The sequence below is a fragment of the Nilaparvata lugens genome, chromosome 8 (assembly GCF_014356525.2).
Source record: "Nilaparvata lugens isolate BPH chromosome 8, ASM1435652v1, whole genome shotgun sequence".
NCBI classification, from domain to species: Eukaryota; Metazoa; Arthropoda; class Insecta; order Hemiptera; family Delphacidae; genus Nilaparvata; species Nilaparvata lugens.
Genome location: NC_052511.1, coordinates 48697269 through 48713763, shown reverse-complemented (window position 1 = coordinate 48713763; position 16495 = coordinate 48697269). Strand labels below are relative to the sequence as shown.

Genomic DNA, 16495 nt, shown 5'->3' with positions numbered 1-16495 from the left:
CTGTGAACAGTACAGTAGACCTCACGCAGTTTTCTAAAAAAAACCTTGTGTATACATCGACGCGCAGTTGAAAAAGGAATATTCCTGCCAAATCTCATCGAATTCTATCAACGGGTTTGGCCGTAATCGCGTTACATACTGACAGACAAAAGCAAATCGAGTTGAAACATAGACCTCTTTACATTCGGTCAATAATAACAAACATAGAAATGCAATAAATGGGAATTCACACATATCAGTACAATGGAACCTCGATGGAGTAAATCTCAAGGGACCACCCAAAAAAATGTACTACAGTATTAAGAGGCATGTAGGCTACTACATGATGGGTGTACTAAATCAAGGTTCAAGGCTATATGTACGTTTCAAGTGACTGCAGAAAAATATACTATAAATGTAGATTTGTACACAACAGTGACAGTGAATGGTGAAATAGTTATTTAGGCAACTAGTGCGCAAAGTGACAGTTTGCAGCACCGAAAGAAACGTTTACGCACGAGCCATAGGCGAGGGCGGAATGGTTTCTTGAGTGCAGCAGAGGAGCTTCGCGCACGTATTTCACATTAAATTTTTCCTACAATTACCATTGAATATGAGAAGTGGTTGATTATGGGTAAAATGTTGGCTGAAATACATCAAATGTTTGTCTGTATAATTTTGTTATTTATAACAACTTCAGTTTATTTTAAATTTAAACTTGATAATTCAATTGAGAATTAATAATCAATAATTTATTCAAATTAAAAATTAAATTAATCCAACTAATTTGAAAATTTGAATAAATTTCAGTAAATCTTAATTTATAAATATTTTTTAAACCAATCAATTTATGAATGAAAAAAATATTTGAAATAATGAATAATTAATAATATTCAAAATGTATAATTTAATGAGTTCTCATTTTCTTTATTTGAAAATCAGAAAAATATAGATAGAACAAATTTGAAAATTTCAAAATACATGCCAACAATGTCAACAGCTGATTGGGATGGCTGCAAGATAATAAGCTAAGCATGAGTACGCAAAGTAATACTTTGCGCACTAGAGCGGAAAAGTGATTCTTTGCGTTCTGTAATCAGTGCATTAATAGTCACTTTTCAAGGTAACTGTAGGAAAATATAATTCCAATTAGTTCCAATGGTATCATTCATACTCAGTCAGCCGGGCTGAGTCGAAATAGTCCAATGAAAACTAATGATAATTATATTTTGACTGTCACTGAACCCAGCTTGAAGGGGCACGTCTACTTTAACAGGGTGAACTATACCAAGGTCCCACTGTAGTCAGCGACCGGTACATTTGAATTATAATTCCCATGAGTTTCAATGAGACTATTCCCGGGACAGTAGCCAAAGCGGCTAGATTTAAGTTATTTTCGAAATGCGCGAGGGGTTGTGAACACTCGGCTTGAAAAATAAGTCTCAACGGCAAATGCACGCTTCTCATTGTTCCAATGCATGATGGCGACTGAACATGTTGGGAAGAAAACTTTAAGGTCTGACCTCTCTAACGAGACCAAATTTGCTCTACTACGAGATCAGCTGACTGAATGGCGTTCACTTTAGAAAAGGACGTTTCGCTGCCGCACCCGGTATGTATGAACTTGTACAAAGAACAATGAATTTGAACACTCACCTCGTATTCCTTCTCATGTTGTTCGGCAAAAGACCTGAATAAGTCGACTATGACTCCAGCATTTGAACAATCGTAGACATAAATTGATGGCGCCCCCATCCACGTTTGTAGGTCATACACTGACAGAGGTATGTATTGTGTGTACATCTGTGCAAAACAAACAAAAAACCATTCAAAAATAATATCCAAGACTACTTTTTTAGTGATAAAATGAGAATAATCTATAATAAAATGGAGGAAATTTAACTATTGACGATGTCAGATGTTAAAATCGCACAAAAATCTATAGGGAAACCATCACTGACAGAAAGAGGATCTTATCTATAAAAACAATAAGGAGAAGGCAACAGGTTTGTTCAGATGAATTGAGAAAAGAATGATCTGACAGAATGAAAAGGTACTGGGAAGAAAGGAAGAGAATTGAAACGAATAAACAGGACTAACCAGAGACTACAGTGATCCTATGCTGTGGTCATAAAATAAAAAAAAATAGAAAATGGAGGAAAGAGTTGGCTTATCACATGTACGGAATACGAAATTCATTCATTTATTTTTTACAATAACTACATTATCAAAATGATAGGGAGAGGATAAATAAGGTAACCTTGTGCTATTCCTCTCCCAAATTTAGATAACACATAGTCCGAAATAGGTTGAGTCTTGTAGTTCTTCAATTCACAAAATTTTCAGTCCTCAAGTATTTTCATGGAGTAGATTTACAATTTTAGATGCTTCAAAACTAAAGATAGAAGAAATATTTCTCATTATTATCATTGAAATGATAGGGAGAGGATAAATAAGGTAACCTTGTGCTATTCCTCTCCCAAATTTAGATAACACATAGTCCGAAATAGGTTGAGTCTTGTAGTTCTTCAATTCACAAAATTTTCAGTCCTCAAGTATTTTCATGAAGTAGATTTACAATTTTAGATGCTTCAGAACTAAACATAGAAGATATATTTTACAGTATGATTTCAATCATGTTAAGTTTTTATGAAATAAAAGAAACTAAGTCAAGTTAATTACCAAGTTATTTATTTATAATCAGTATACAGAATGTTTGGAAAAGAACTCCCTAGTTTTGATGTGTCATAGAATCTGTAAAAAGTGATATACACTATTCTAGTTTGTGGTGTTTGATTCAGCAGCTGTCCAAGTTTCGCCCCCCTGCAATTGGCAGACCTGCGTGACCTTAAGACGGCGCCAGGGAACAGTTCCTTCAGCTGACACTCGCTTTCCGGGAAGGTGGATAGGGAGAGCTGGCCCAATTGCTTAGCCACCACGAAGCCCGGACTTGACCCCTCTGGACTTTTTCTTTTGGGGATACATAAAAATGTTGTGTACAATGAAAAAATCCGAGACATAAACCATTTACGGGAAAGAATCGCCACGGCGGTTGGTGAACACATGGCGAGAGCTTGAATATCGTCTCGACGTGTGCAGGGCAACAAATGGATCCCATGTTGAAGTGGACTGATGTTAAACAAAACTTGAAGATTCTCTCTTTCGTTGTATGTACTTGTTGATGAAGTTTTCCATTAATTTACACATTAAATGTATACCTAAAACTAGGGAGTTCTTTTTCAACACCCTGTAAATTGTATTCGAACACAAACAGTTCCGTGCCTACTCTGGTTACACACACCATTGCCAACTTCACGAATGACGCATCATCACGTCTGAACTGCTGAACTGATTAACTTGAAATTTTGCACATAGATTCTCAATTTAACGAGGATCATCATAGGCCCATTGCAAATTCATCAATATTTCAGTAGGTCAAGTTTTCAGTTTGTCAAGTTTCTAATTAAACCCTTCCGGAGCTCAACTTCAACTGATTAACTTGAAATTTTGCATATAGATTCTTAATTTACCGAGGATGGTTATGGGCCTATTTCAAATTATCCAAGTTTTTAGTTTGTCAAGTTTTTAATTAGACCCTTGCGGAGCACGGGTTACCTACCAGTATTTCGGTGATACATTTCAATTGTTTAATAGTCTTTAATCATTTTAAGAAGTTTTCTTGTTGTTTTTGAAAAGTAAAAGGTGTTTAAAGATTGGAAAAGTGTACTAGAGTGAGGTGCACGTTATAATGACAGTGTTTGATTATCAATTGTACTGCTATCCTTGTCTATCATTCAACAAAGCAGATAGCGCTATCTCTTTCTCGCTTTTCTCTGTTGCCAGATCGTCTTTTAACAATGTAGAATTAATAAACAAAATATTTAATCTTAATCATTAACATTCATTATGAAATTATTGAAAAATATAATTTATTGCTTAATAAGATATAATTGATCATTTTAAACGAGAATGAAGAGTTCATATTGCATCAATAAATCTGTATCAGCTACCGTTCTAGAGTAGGCATTGACAAGACAGAGGATCGGCAAAGTTGTTCTCCTATCTTTCTCCACTGCCATTATAACATGGACCTCACTATAGAGTGAGGTCCACTGCTGAGGGCAGTGAAGAAAGGTAGGAGGGCAGCGTTGCCGATTCTCTGTCTTGCCACTGTCTTCTATACAAGATAGCTGTTTCTGGTATATCTGATTTAGTATTGTTCAAAATAATCAACTATATATAAAAGCGAAATGGCACTCACTCACTGACTGACTGACTCACTCACTCGCAGAACTAAAAATCTACCGGACCAAAAACGTTCAAATTTGGTTGGTATGTTCAGTTGGCCCTTTAGAAACCCACTAAGAACGGATTTGGAAAAGTTTCCAAAGATACGCCCAAAATGTGCGTTTTTTAGCGTTTTCTCAGCTTTATCGAGAACAAATGAACAGAAAATGTTCAAATTTAGTACAGAAGCTCAGCTAGGGTGTAATAATGTTGTGTTAGAAGTTATTTGCAATAACGTCAAAGATACGCCCAAAAATAGCGTTTTTCCAGCGTTTTTTTGCTTTTTCTCAGATTTATCGAGAACAAATAAACAGAAATTGTTCAAATTTAGTACAGAAGCTCAGCTGGGGTGTAATAATGTTGTGTTAGAGGGAATTTGGAATAACGCCAAAGATACGCCCAAAATTAGCGTTTTTTTTTGCGTTTTCTTAGTTTTTTCAAGTAATAGACAGAAAATGTTCAAATTTGGTATAGAGGTTTAGCTAGGGTCTAAAAATTTTGTGATGAGGTGACTTTAATATTTCATCAAAGATACGCCCAAAATCAGCGTTTTTCCAACGTTTTTCTCAGCTTTTCTTCGTTTTCTCACCTTTTTCAATAATCGATGGAAAAATATTAGAAAAAAATTAGTACACAGGTTTAGCTGAGGTGGAAGAATTTTGACATATATCAATTTTGACTTTCTGATGGAATGAAGCATGCTCAAATAGAAAATGCAGGCGAGCGGAGCAAGCCCGCTGATCTCATTTTTGGACGATCAAGTCGAGGGTCCAGGGGGCGGAGCCCCCTGGCTAGACGGATATGGCGAGCGAAGCGAACCTGACGGCTAGTCAACTATATTTCAATTGTCAAGAAAACATATTGTTCCATGATTCAATAATATATTTTCATAATAATTGAGATTGACTATTTTGTCAATTGAACATATTTCTACATTGTTAAGAAACGAACTGGCAATTTTGCAGAGGTAGAAAAGAATAGCGTTATCACTGCTTTGTCGAATTATTGACAAGGATAGCAACACCTATGTTAATCAAATACGGCCATTACAACGTGAACCTCACTACAGGCTATATTATTTCTATTTCATCACTTAAGTGAAGAATTTATCAAGTACTAACATGTACCCGTGCTTAGCAACGGAATCCCTTCATTGTGTTTACAATTCATCCAATAAGAATTATTTACAATATTATAATGTATTTCACTGCGTTATTGGTTAATTTTTCGTGATTAAGATAAGATAAGATATCCATTTATTCAACACAGTATAATGTAATAAACAGTTGAACATCCTCGAAGAAATATAATCTAGGATAAGTTATTGAAAGAACCCTCACATCAATAAAATATAAAATAAGAGAACAAAATTAAACAGAGATAATTAAAACAATGTCCCTATACTTGTATTATTCAACTTGTAAGTGACAATAAATACAATGTGTGATTCCATTTGGTTCCACGAGAATTATTACAGAGTTATAGAGACCTTTTGAATTTCATTTGAAAACGAATATTGTAAAATTCTCATTAATGGGAAAGCCCGTATTATAGTGAGGATGATGCCTACATGGGGTTGATGTTGAGAGATGAGTGAACTTTAAGTGGGTTCCGAATCCCCAGGAAGCTATTTTGAAACTCATAAATGGTAGCCTATTTGTGCTTTCATTTTAGTATTTAGAAGTGTTTGGCTCTCAAAGTCCACCCTTAAAACGGATGAATTAGATAATATTTATTCATTTATTTATACATTGAAACATAGGTTGCAATATGATTTTCAACTATGAATGATTGGGGAAGGAACAACAGGCTTAAAGCCCAAAACTGTTCCTTCCCCAAATTTAGATAGAAATTGTCCAAAAATAGGTTATATTTACACTTCAATAAGGCTATATTGGGATAGGAAGTACGATATTTTCCCTCCAGTTCGAAAAAGATAAGAAAGATTTCATTGCTTCTAATAAAATAATTGGGAATTCGAATAAATTTTGATGAATTACATGAAACTGATTAGAAAATAACAGACAAAAGTCCAGTGAGCCAATATTATTTGAAAAGATAGTATACAGTGAAACTAATTGCGTTTCACAAACTATTTGTAAACAATAAATTTCACTCGAATATCTAAACAAAGATAGATATAATGACATTGAAGATAACATTCCAAATATTATTCAGTTCTAAAACGGTTGAGGAAGACAGTATTCATTTACTATGATGAGATCTACTTCAAACTTTTAGCATTTAGGGTTGTGTGGCAGAGAGGATCTAGAGTCCTAACTTCGCCCCTAATAAAGACAATTATTCAATGCATTGTTCGAATGGGAAGCAATAATGTAACACTATAAATAAATGATACTATCAATTTGAAGTGAATTTCACCCTAGTATGTTTATCATAGCATTAATATCTCAATTATTATAAAATAGGCGCAGAGTCTATAGTGAGGTCCACGTTATAATGGCAGTGTTTGATTATCAATTGTACTGCTATCCTTGTCTAGCATTCAACAAATCTCTTTCTTGCTTTGCTCTGTTGCCAGATCGTCTTTTAACAATGTAGAATTAATAATTAATTAACAAAATATTTAATCTTAATCATTAACATTCATTATGAAATTATTGAAAAATATAATTTCTTGCTTAAGGCTATGCAAATGCTAAAAATAAACTTTCTATTGGTGGTATTTTACAAAGTTTTTCGATTTCTATATCATCACGCTATCAAAATAAAAATGTTTTCTCAAGGAAAACATTTTTTTCCGATCATAACTTTTTGAGATATGAGCGCCTAAAGTTCAAATTTTTGGGACAGAACATTTCAAATTCGGTAAGAGATAAATCCATGAGATTTAGAAGATTGATTCTTCATGGTATGGTTGATCTATTAAAACATAACATTTTTGATATCAATTTTCAATAAAGATATTAAATTTACCAAAAATGACCAACAAAAAGTTATTTTTGGTCATTTTTAGTAAATTGGATCATTTTATCAAAAATTGATATTTTCAGAAAATTTTGTTTCAATAGATCAACAATACCATGAAGAATCAATCCTCTAAATCTCATGGATTTATCTCTTACCGAATTTGAAATGTTCTGTCCCAAAAATTTAAACTTTAGGCGCTCATATCTCAAAAAGTTATGATCGGAAAAAAATGTTTTCCTGGGAAAATTTTTTTATTTTGATAGCTTGATGATATAGAAATCGAAAAACTTCGAAAAATACCACCAGTGGAAAGTTTATTTTTAGCCTTTGCACAGCCTTAATAAATTTTTCAAATTCAAATTAAATTCAAATAAATATAAATATAATTGATCATTTTAAACGAGAATGAACAGTTAATATTGCATCAATAAACCTGTATCAGCTACCGTCTATAGAGGGCATTGACAAGACAGAGGATCGGCAACGTTGTTCTGCTATCTTTCTCCACTGCCATTATAACGTGGACCTCACTATAGACTGTAGACTGCCTTGAGTTAATAGTCAATAGATAAAAGTCGTATCTTCAAGGTTACAACTAGAGATATTTGTACTATATAATAATATTGATAATATTCTTTACTATTAATAGACCGAGGAATGTTCCAGTTGATCTTTGTACTCTGAATAAAACAAGTTCAGATTTGTACAATATATCCGTGTACCATGTTGCCAAATTGTGCGAAATTGGAATCTTCCCATGCAAGCCTATATGACTGGAGATGTCAAATTGACAACTCTGCATGTGATGATCCCATGTAAATGCAGTTAATCTTGAAATACTAATATACCATTTATTTTTTTCCAAATCAAATTTATTTCCATTCAAAATACAGTTCACAAACATAAATATAAATTACATTTTATGGAAAGATTAGCATCCGCAAAGAAAGAATCTGAGCGCGGATGCGAGTTATGCTATTTCATAAAACTAAAAAGAAATATAATTATAATTCTATTCTAAAAAAATACAATATTAGTAAAAATTACTAATAATTGACATATTACTAAACATGAATAACAAAAGAAACCTATTGAAAAATTTCTCCAGATACAGCAATTTTTTTAATATTATTTATGTTTTATTTTGTGTGATTTTTTTCTGTTTTGACTATTACTATTAGTTTTTTATGTTTTATTATTACCATTTAGTTAGATTTATTACTATTTCGATTAGTTATTATTTTTATTATTATTATGGGTTTTTTTTGTATGATTATTTCTGTTTTGGGGTAAACAACTATTTTTTAAGATACGTATTTTTAAGATATCGTATTTTGATATCATACATCGTTTTTTGAAGATTATCTGGAAATGTGTGTATCATATCAGGACACTAGTACTATAGTGAGGTCCACGTTATAATGGCAGTGGAGGAAGATAGCAGAACAACATTGCCGATTCTGTGTCTTGTCAATGCCTACTATAGACGGTAGCTGATACGAGGTTTATTGATGTAATATTAACTGTTCATTCTCGTTTAAAATAATTAATTATATTTTATTAAGCAAGAAATTATATTCTCCAACAATTTCATAATGAATATTCATAACTAGGATGCAATATTTTGTAAATTAATTATTAATTCTACATTGTTAAAAGACGATCTGGCAACAGAGCAAAACGAGAAAGAGATAGCTCTATCCGCTTTGTTGAATGATAGACAAGGATAGCAATACCATTGCCAATCAAACACTGCTATTATAATGTGAAACTCACTAGTAATTCTTTGTAATCCTATTATATTATCAAGCAATAATTTCTGTTTTCTATATATATTTTTATATCTGGTTATTTATGTTCAACGGATCTCGAAAACGGCTCTAACGATTTTCACGAATTTTGGAACATAGTAGGTTTACGATATAAAAATTCGATTGCACTAGGTCTCATCCTTGGGAAAACTCGCTGAACGACATTGAAAGGATAATTCATCCTTGGCTGAAACAGCTGTGGATGATAAAAAAGTGAGTGAGCGAGTGAGTATGTGAAAAATCAAAATATCGCATCCCCGAAATTCATAAGATGACATATAGCCAGCTGTGAAATATAAACACGATCATTTAAGAGAATATTGTATTCTGTTCAAAGAGCCCCATACACTAGGGAACTTGGATCGGCGAACTTGGCTCTTGCGAACCAAGTTCCCCAGTGTATGTGGAAAATTGGCGAACCGCGAACCAAAATCGTGACGAACTTGGTCTTCAATCTGGATTAAAAACTTTGTTCGGTTCGTCCGCCAGGGCGATATATTCTATCTATAAATATTCAATATATATTCTTCCCACAGCAGCTGCAAACTTTCAAACACTCATCTCTAGACCCCGAAAGACACTGAAGTAACGAACGGTTGTTCGCTCTCCCCACTACAGTGTGTGGACAAATCCTACACGAACTTGGTTCCCCGATCCAAGTTCCCTAGTGTATGGGGTCCTTATCAATAAATAAAAATAACGAGCAAAGCTCGGTGCCCCGATATTTAATAATTATCCTCTATAATTCATTCATTTTTGTAACATATTAAATCTGGGTAGATAAAAAGCCCTAACAGAAACAGTAATAGGTCGGAAATAAAGTAACTGGCTAATATCGCCAAATAGATAATAACTAAGATTAGATAGCATCAGCTTGTTCTGGCTAAATGGTACAAGAACCTAAAAAGGTTTTGAAGGAAGTTTATTGCTCATAAATAGATTATTATATAAAATATTTGGAGATTGAGGTTATGTATATGTATTCACGGATCGGTGACCTAGAGATCGATCAAACCGAGGAACGTAGAATCTGACCAAAACCCCTTGGCAGAGCTTTATTGCAATCAGATGGTGTGCAATATGAAAAAACACCCGTCCACGTGGCTAATTATTAGGTAGCATGGAATTAATATTAATGTATAGAATATTAACTAGCATGCAAAGAGCATAAATAAAAAACCAAATAAAAATAATTTAATGTATTCAGGAAATAAGAGTTACCAGGCGCATGAATACCGAATAAAATTTGCATGCACCAATAGTAAAACGGTAGTTAATAGGCGGCAACTGTAGACCAATTCAAAAATATTTCTATATATTTATATAAATGTACTAGATTTTGTGTTAAAATTTGTATAATCTATGTTATCGATATGGCTCGAATGCAAAGAAATTATTAATCATATAATCTAAGCAATATTTTGGCATTTTTTGTAAGATCTATTTGAACCTAATGGCGGAGGACTAAGATATTTAAATTTTATGCTAATTTGAAAGTCGGAAAGAGGATCTGTAAAACTTGAGAAAGAAGAACCAGCACTCGCCAGCCAAATGCCACCATAAGAGGACCCCAAATATTTTAGAGCGAAGTACCTTACTAATGATTTTGTAAAAGTTAAAGTTAAAGTAAATTATTAAATTTCTTAAAAGACTTCGTGATGCTATTGTGAAGCAGAAGTCATTTTCATTTTGAATTAAACTTATAACCCCTTGGAGGAGACGATTCCGGCTACCATATTCCCGGACCACATGGAGTTGGATCGACATCGGCGGCTTACAAGAAGATTTTCGACACGTGAGTGATTAATTTGAATTAGTGATGGGCGCCCTAGTGCTTCGAATTAATCTGATGATCAAAGCTAGCTCGCCGAAAGGGTTTTATTATAAATTGAGAAATTAATAAGAGTAATACTTGCGCAAGTAAAATTAGTATTAAAGGTATTTATTTGAAAGAAAAATATAGATCAATATTTTAGAAATTCTATTAAATCAAAGAAGTACAAAATCTAGGCTATTAAAACATATGCATACAATATTTAATTTTTTGCAATACAATTTGCGATAATTTATTATAGTTCTAATTCACTAGATGAATGGCTCTACCTATTCCGTCAGGTGCCGAATCTTGCACCCTGAGATAAAAATATATATTCGATACAAATAAATCTACTAAATACTAGAGATTTTAATATATATATATATTTGGATTATTAGTGGCTAATTTATCAAGCTGATCTTAGAGCACATATTTTGATTGAATTATCCAAGTCGACAAGTATTAGCAAGTGCATATCGCAGCTACATGCAAAAGAATGCATATGATTTTAAGATAAAGGCACATGGTAATGATTCGTGCCATAAATCTAGAATATAAAGTTAGCCTGTGATATTTTTATTGATTTCAATTATTGTTCTATTTTTATATTATATTTTTTTATCGCTCTATATATATTTTTTTTTGCCTCGATTGATCTTTGCATTATTTGTGTAATATATGTATGAAACTTTCATGGTGTGCAATTTATTTTTTATTCCTCAACACTATAGTATAAGTATCATTTATATATATATTTATTATTTATTGAATTACAAGAGTTATTGGAGAAGCCCATATCTAGGCCTATCAAGATTTTTTAAGACTGAATACTATTAGAAAACCACGACCTAATTATATCAAATCTCATGCTTTACCGACTGATGCCAAGCAGGAGGCTAATCGTTATTTAAATATAAAGAATAACGTGACACAAAGACATGTCGTACCAACGTGGGACTGATGATGAGAGCCAAGCTCATTGAATAATTATTTGAAATTAAGTCAATAACCATATTGAAAATTATAGATAACTTATACGAGTTGTGAGGAAAACTGGCGAAGGAAAATTTGTATTACTTTTTGGGGAAACAAGAGCTTTAAATAGAGAGAAATTATATGTTTTAAAGAAAATTTTATATTATTAGTACTGTGAAAAATTACATGTTTATAGAGAGAGATTATATTTTATAAGCCTAAACTGCTATTACTTTCTAGTCAAAAATATATTAGGTGTTTAAGCCGGTTGGAAAATAAGTCGCAGCCTGTAAACTAGCCAAGAATAAATCAACAAAACATTGGGGGCGCTAGAACATTGTAAAAAACTTAAGTATAAATACCTTGTTGTAAGAGTATCCAAACACTTTACACATCACTGTTCACTGTAAGTCCCGGTTTGTGTCTCTTTTTTAAGCATCTTCGCTTATCATTTTTATCACTGTTTAATTAGCATTTATCATATTTGACATAATGAATCACACTCCCGCAAACTCTGAAGTTTCATATATGTACGGCGGTTGCACAGATCCCACTTTGTCGACTCCAAGCACATCAAACCCCACCACGGTAGATGCCAATACGCCACGAGAAAGGGAACCAGGAAGCGTCGGGTCGATAGTCTTCGATCCACCAGGTCTGCAACCTCTATCATCCACTCGAATCGACGCCGCTGACACACCATTGAATCAACGGATAGTAGAGATCAACTTTGAAGGGGGCGAGGAGCAGCCTGCCGAACCCGCATCTCCAGAGGCCGAGTCACATCTGAGCAAACAAAGTCTATTTTCAGTCACAGAGCTAGATCCTTTTCAAAAGGTAATGATGGAACAAACTAGCAGTATGTTCAATATTATGCTACAAAACACAATGGACAAAATGATGCAGGAGATTAAAAAAGAGAATGTGGAAATGAAAGAGGCAAATAAGCAAACAATGGAACAGGGCATGAAAGAGACAGCGGGCGCTATAAAATCAGTAGAACGACGGTTGGATACTATTGAGGCTAAAGTAGAGAATCATAGGGAAGAATTAAAAGCAATGATAAATCTACAGAAAGAAAGTCAGGATAAAGTTACGGCAGGATTATCGGAAAGGTTGGATACGGTTACATGTGAGCTCAACGAAAGGATAGATAACCTAACCATACAAATCACTACACCATTCAGGATATAACCAATAACATTAAGGCCGATTGCCACCAAGAAATCCACAAACAAATTACCGTTGCCAATCAAACATTAACAACTACAGTTGACAAAAATATTAACAGTATTAAAGAAATACAAAATAAACAGATTAATATGTCCACAAAAATGAACCAACTGCAAGGTAGCATCAATCAAAATACTGAAACCTGTAAAGCTTTAAACGGAACTCTACTAATTCAAAAATCCACTCTGACTCAATTAAATCAAGAAGTAAACGCAAATAAAATTACACATAATAGTCAATGGCAGATAACACAGGAAAAAATAACAGCATTAGAAAATCATATTCAACAACGACCTCAAGGGATTCAAACAGACAACCTCAACGTACATAGTATATACAAGGACTAGGAAAATTTGATAATACTGATCGCCATTTGCAACCTCAACCATTCATTGATCAGATAAAATTAGTACAAACTCTTGCACCTACCTCTTGGAATTTTTGGCGTCTTCGTTTGACTAATTTATTGATTGGCGAACCCCTGATGTTCTTTCGGAGTAGAGCCCATGAATTTACATCATTGGATGAGTTTGTAGCTGTCTTCCTGGAACAGTATTGGAGCAGAAGTAAACAGTTGGACGTGCTAGCGGACATCATATCATGCGAGTTCAACCCTAACTTAGACGGTGCATGTACCACTTTCGTCACTGCCCTACAGTTAAAAATTCTCAATTGAGCGAGCCCATTAATGAATCGGCATTAGCAAGTATTATTTTAAAGAAGCTACCGTATCAAGTTAGAATGGCACTCGCCACACAACCCATTACTGATTGCAAGCAGCTGATTAATCATTTATATGGCGTACAGTCTGCAATGTCAATATCAAACCACCGCTCAGACCAGAGATACGCATCAAATCAACATAATTCAAAATTTAATCCGCATAACAGCCAAAAATATGAACCGGTATCATATGATCGCTACCGATCTGCTCCTCAATTTGAACGCCGCTATGAGCACAGGCAAAATGGTAATTGGAATAATGAAAAATTTCAAAATCGCACAACCAACCACTATGCCCAGCAGAGCAACCGTAGGAATCACTATGATGGCCGTGATCGTTTAAACTCACATAATAATCACACACAAAACAATTACAACAGAAATTATAAACCGCCACCTCAACAAGTAAGTACAAATTATACATTAGCACATGCAATAGGATTGAATCAACAAAAAACCCGGAACCCAACACCCAACGACCCGCCACCAGATATACAGAAAACTACAGCTAATAAACCAGGACTATATGATACCCCCGATATAACAAGCACAAGCTCAAATGAAACAAACCAAGAAAAGCAGGATATTTCAACGTCATACACCACATTCAGAAGTGATTTACCGAAAACATTATTAGAAGAACCGAAAATATTAGAAAAACAGATGTTAATACAAGATAAGCCACCACCAAAAACCAGCCGCAAGCAACAACCCATTTTAAGTATTCTGTTTCCCACTGAAGAGCAACTCGCCGCCGAAGAATCACTACCGGCCACCACCCTACAACAAGAACCAATCCATTACAAAAATGACGAAATTCCATCACTGCCTAAAATAAACAGTTACGAGGAGGAGACCGCCACCATGTATCCGCACACCACAGATCCGTGCACTGAACCTACAACCGCCTATCAAGGGACACCACCGAAGCGCACTAAGGACCAAGAGGATGACCCCAGGCAGGACGGACTACCGGACAAGAGGAGCGACCACCGCAAGGCCCGGAGACGGAGGCGCCCGAGGACACACGACCGACATCAGGACAGAGAGGACAGCATACAGGATAGAAAGAGAAACATGCACCGCAAGGCCCGGAGGCGGAAGAAACGGAGGAACCGCGCGCGCCGATGGAGGCCGCATGCACGCTTCAAGAGGCAAAGGAGGACATCGAACCAACACCGAGGAGAACAGGAACAGAGCATGCATCCGCGGCACATACGTTTTAAAGGCTATGATCAGCGATGTGACCGGCAAAACGGATCAAATAAATGGGACAGAACCGAAGCTATTAAAAGGACTACTATCGATTCATGCGCGGACAATAAATTGGATTATTTGTGGGAACTAATTAAGAATGGAAAGTGTCTAAGAAGAGTGAGAGAAACAAGGAATTATATTAATAAAATGGAAGTACCTGACTATTATATGATGAGAGGTTATACTATTGAAGAGAAAATAAATGTTTTGTTATGGTGTTTAATGTTGGTAATGGCTGTGATATTAATAAAATACTGTGTTGTAGATATGACGGAAAATATTGTATTGTTGGTATTGAAAGAATCTATTATTGATAATTGGGAAGCTAATATTATAAAAATGTTTATTGTCTTGAGCCTAATGAGTTATAATGAACCGAGATCAAGAATATTAAATGAATATAAGAGGAAAGATGAATTAAAATTACATGATGATTGGAATAAGAATGGATTGAAAGGAACTACCATTAATGAATCAAGGAATTGTTTAAAAAAGTATACAAGGTACAAGGGCTTTAAATTTATGATGAAAAAATTATCAATAGGACAGCCTCACAAATCAACAGCAGATAACCTAGCCAGCCTACAACAGCTACAAGCAGAAAACCAAAAGATACGGGAAGACCACAACAATTCTACATGCTACATCGTCAAATTTGAAATAATATGATAAGAAATCAAAGAAAACATTATTATCAAACCGATTACTGACCTTCCTTAATAAATTTAATCTTGGCATAGGACCGCGTGGCAACAATCCAATGTTTTAATTCCTTCCAACCGTTAGAAGCCTGCAATAAGAAAAAGAATAATTTTTAAATATGTAATTAAATTATATACATCAGATAAAAAAGGACACAAGCGGGGATAGTAAAATTAAAATTTGTTAATTACCTTTTTAAGAGAAAAAATTGAGCAGTTAGGTTAATAATTATGAAATTCGACAGCAAATTATGTAGAACCAGTGACCAGCTGGGCAAGGCCACCTGAATCAAATATGTAATGCCTGCAAACATATGATTATGAAAAAGTATGGTAACCCAAAATTGTTATTTATTATTGTTATTTATTATATTATTAATGTCGGTATATTTATTTATATGTTTTATATTTATTACTTTTAATTATGCCACGTTTGTTACCTGAAAAAGACCTAAAGTGAATACATGCTACCAAAAAAAAAAAAAACCAAAGAGCCATTAGCAAAAGAAAAGTATTGTACCTGATGTATAGAAAATTATTTATATTAAGACCTAAGGAATACTATAAGATATAAGCCCAGAAGTTTTGTGAATCGAAATTATTGTCTAAAAGGAATCATTTATGAGAATTATGAAATGTGTGTAGTTAGGTTGGCGGCCCTGCAAGCGGCGAATTTAAAAATTACTATGTTTTAAGTGTTGTCAGGAGGAGTACGTTTAGAAGTTTATATTTATGATATTTTATGTGTGTTGAGAAGGAGAATTTGTTATTGTATTGATAAA

At 34.1% G+C, this 16495-nt stretch overlaps 1 protein-coding gene across 1 annotated transcript in view; it reads right to left on the bottom strand.

Annotated features, from left to right (window-relative positions):
- LOC111047193 (regulatory-associated protein of mTOR) overlaps window positions 1-16495 on the bottom strand; it is a 101094-nt gene that overhangs the window by 71081 nt on the left and 13518 nt on the right. The window contains 1 exon segment of the mRNA XM_039435175.1: window positions 1636-1782. Coding sequence (XP_039291109.1) covers window positions 1636-1782 — 147 coding nt within the window.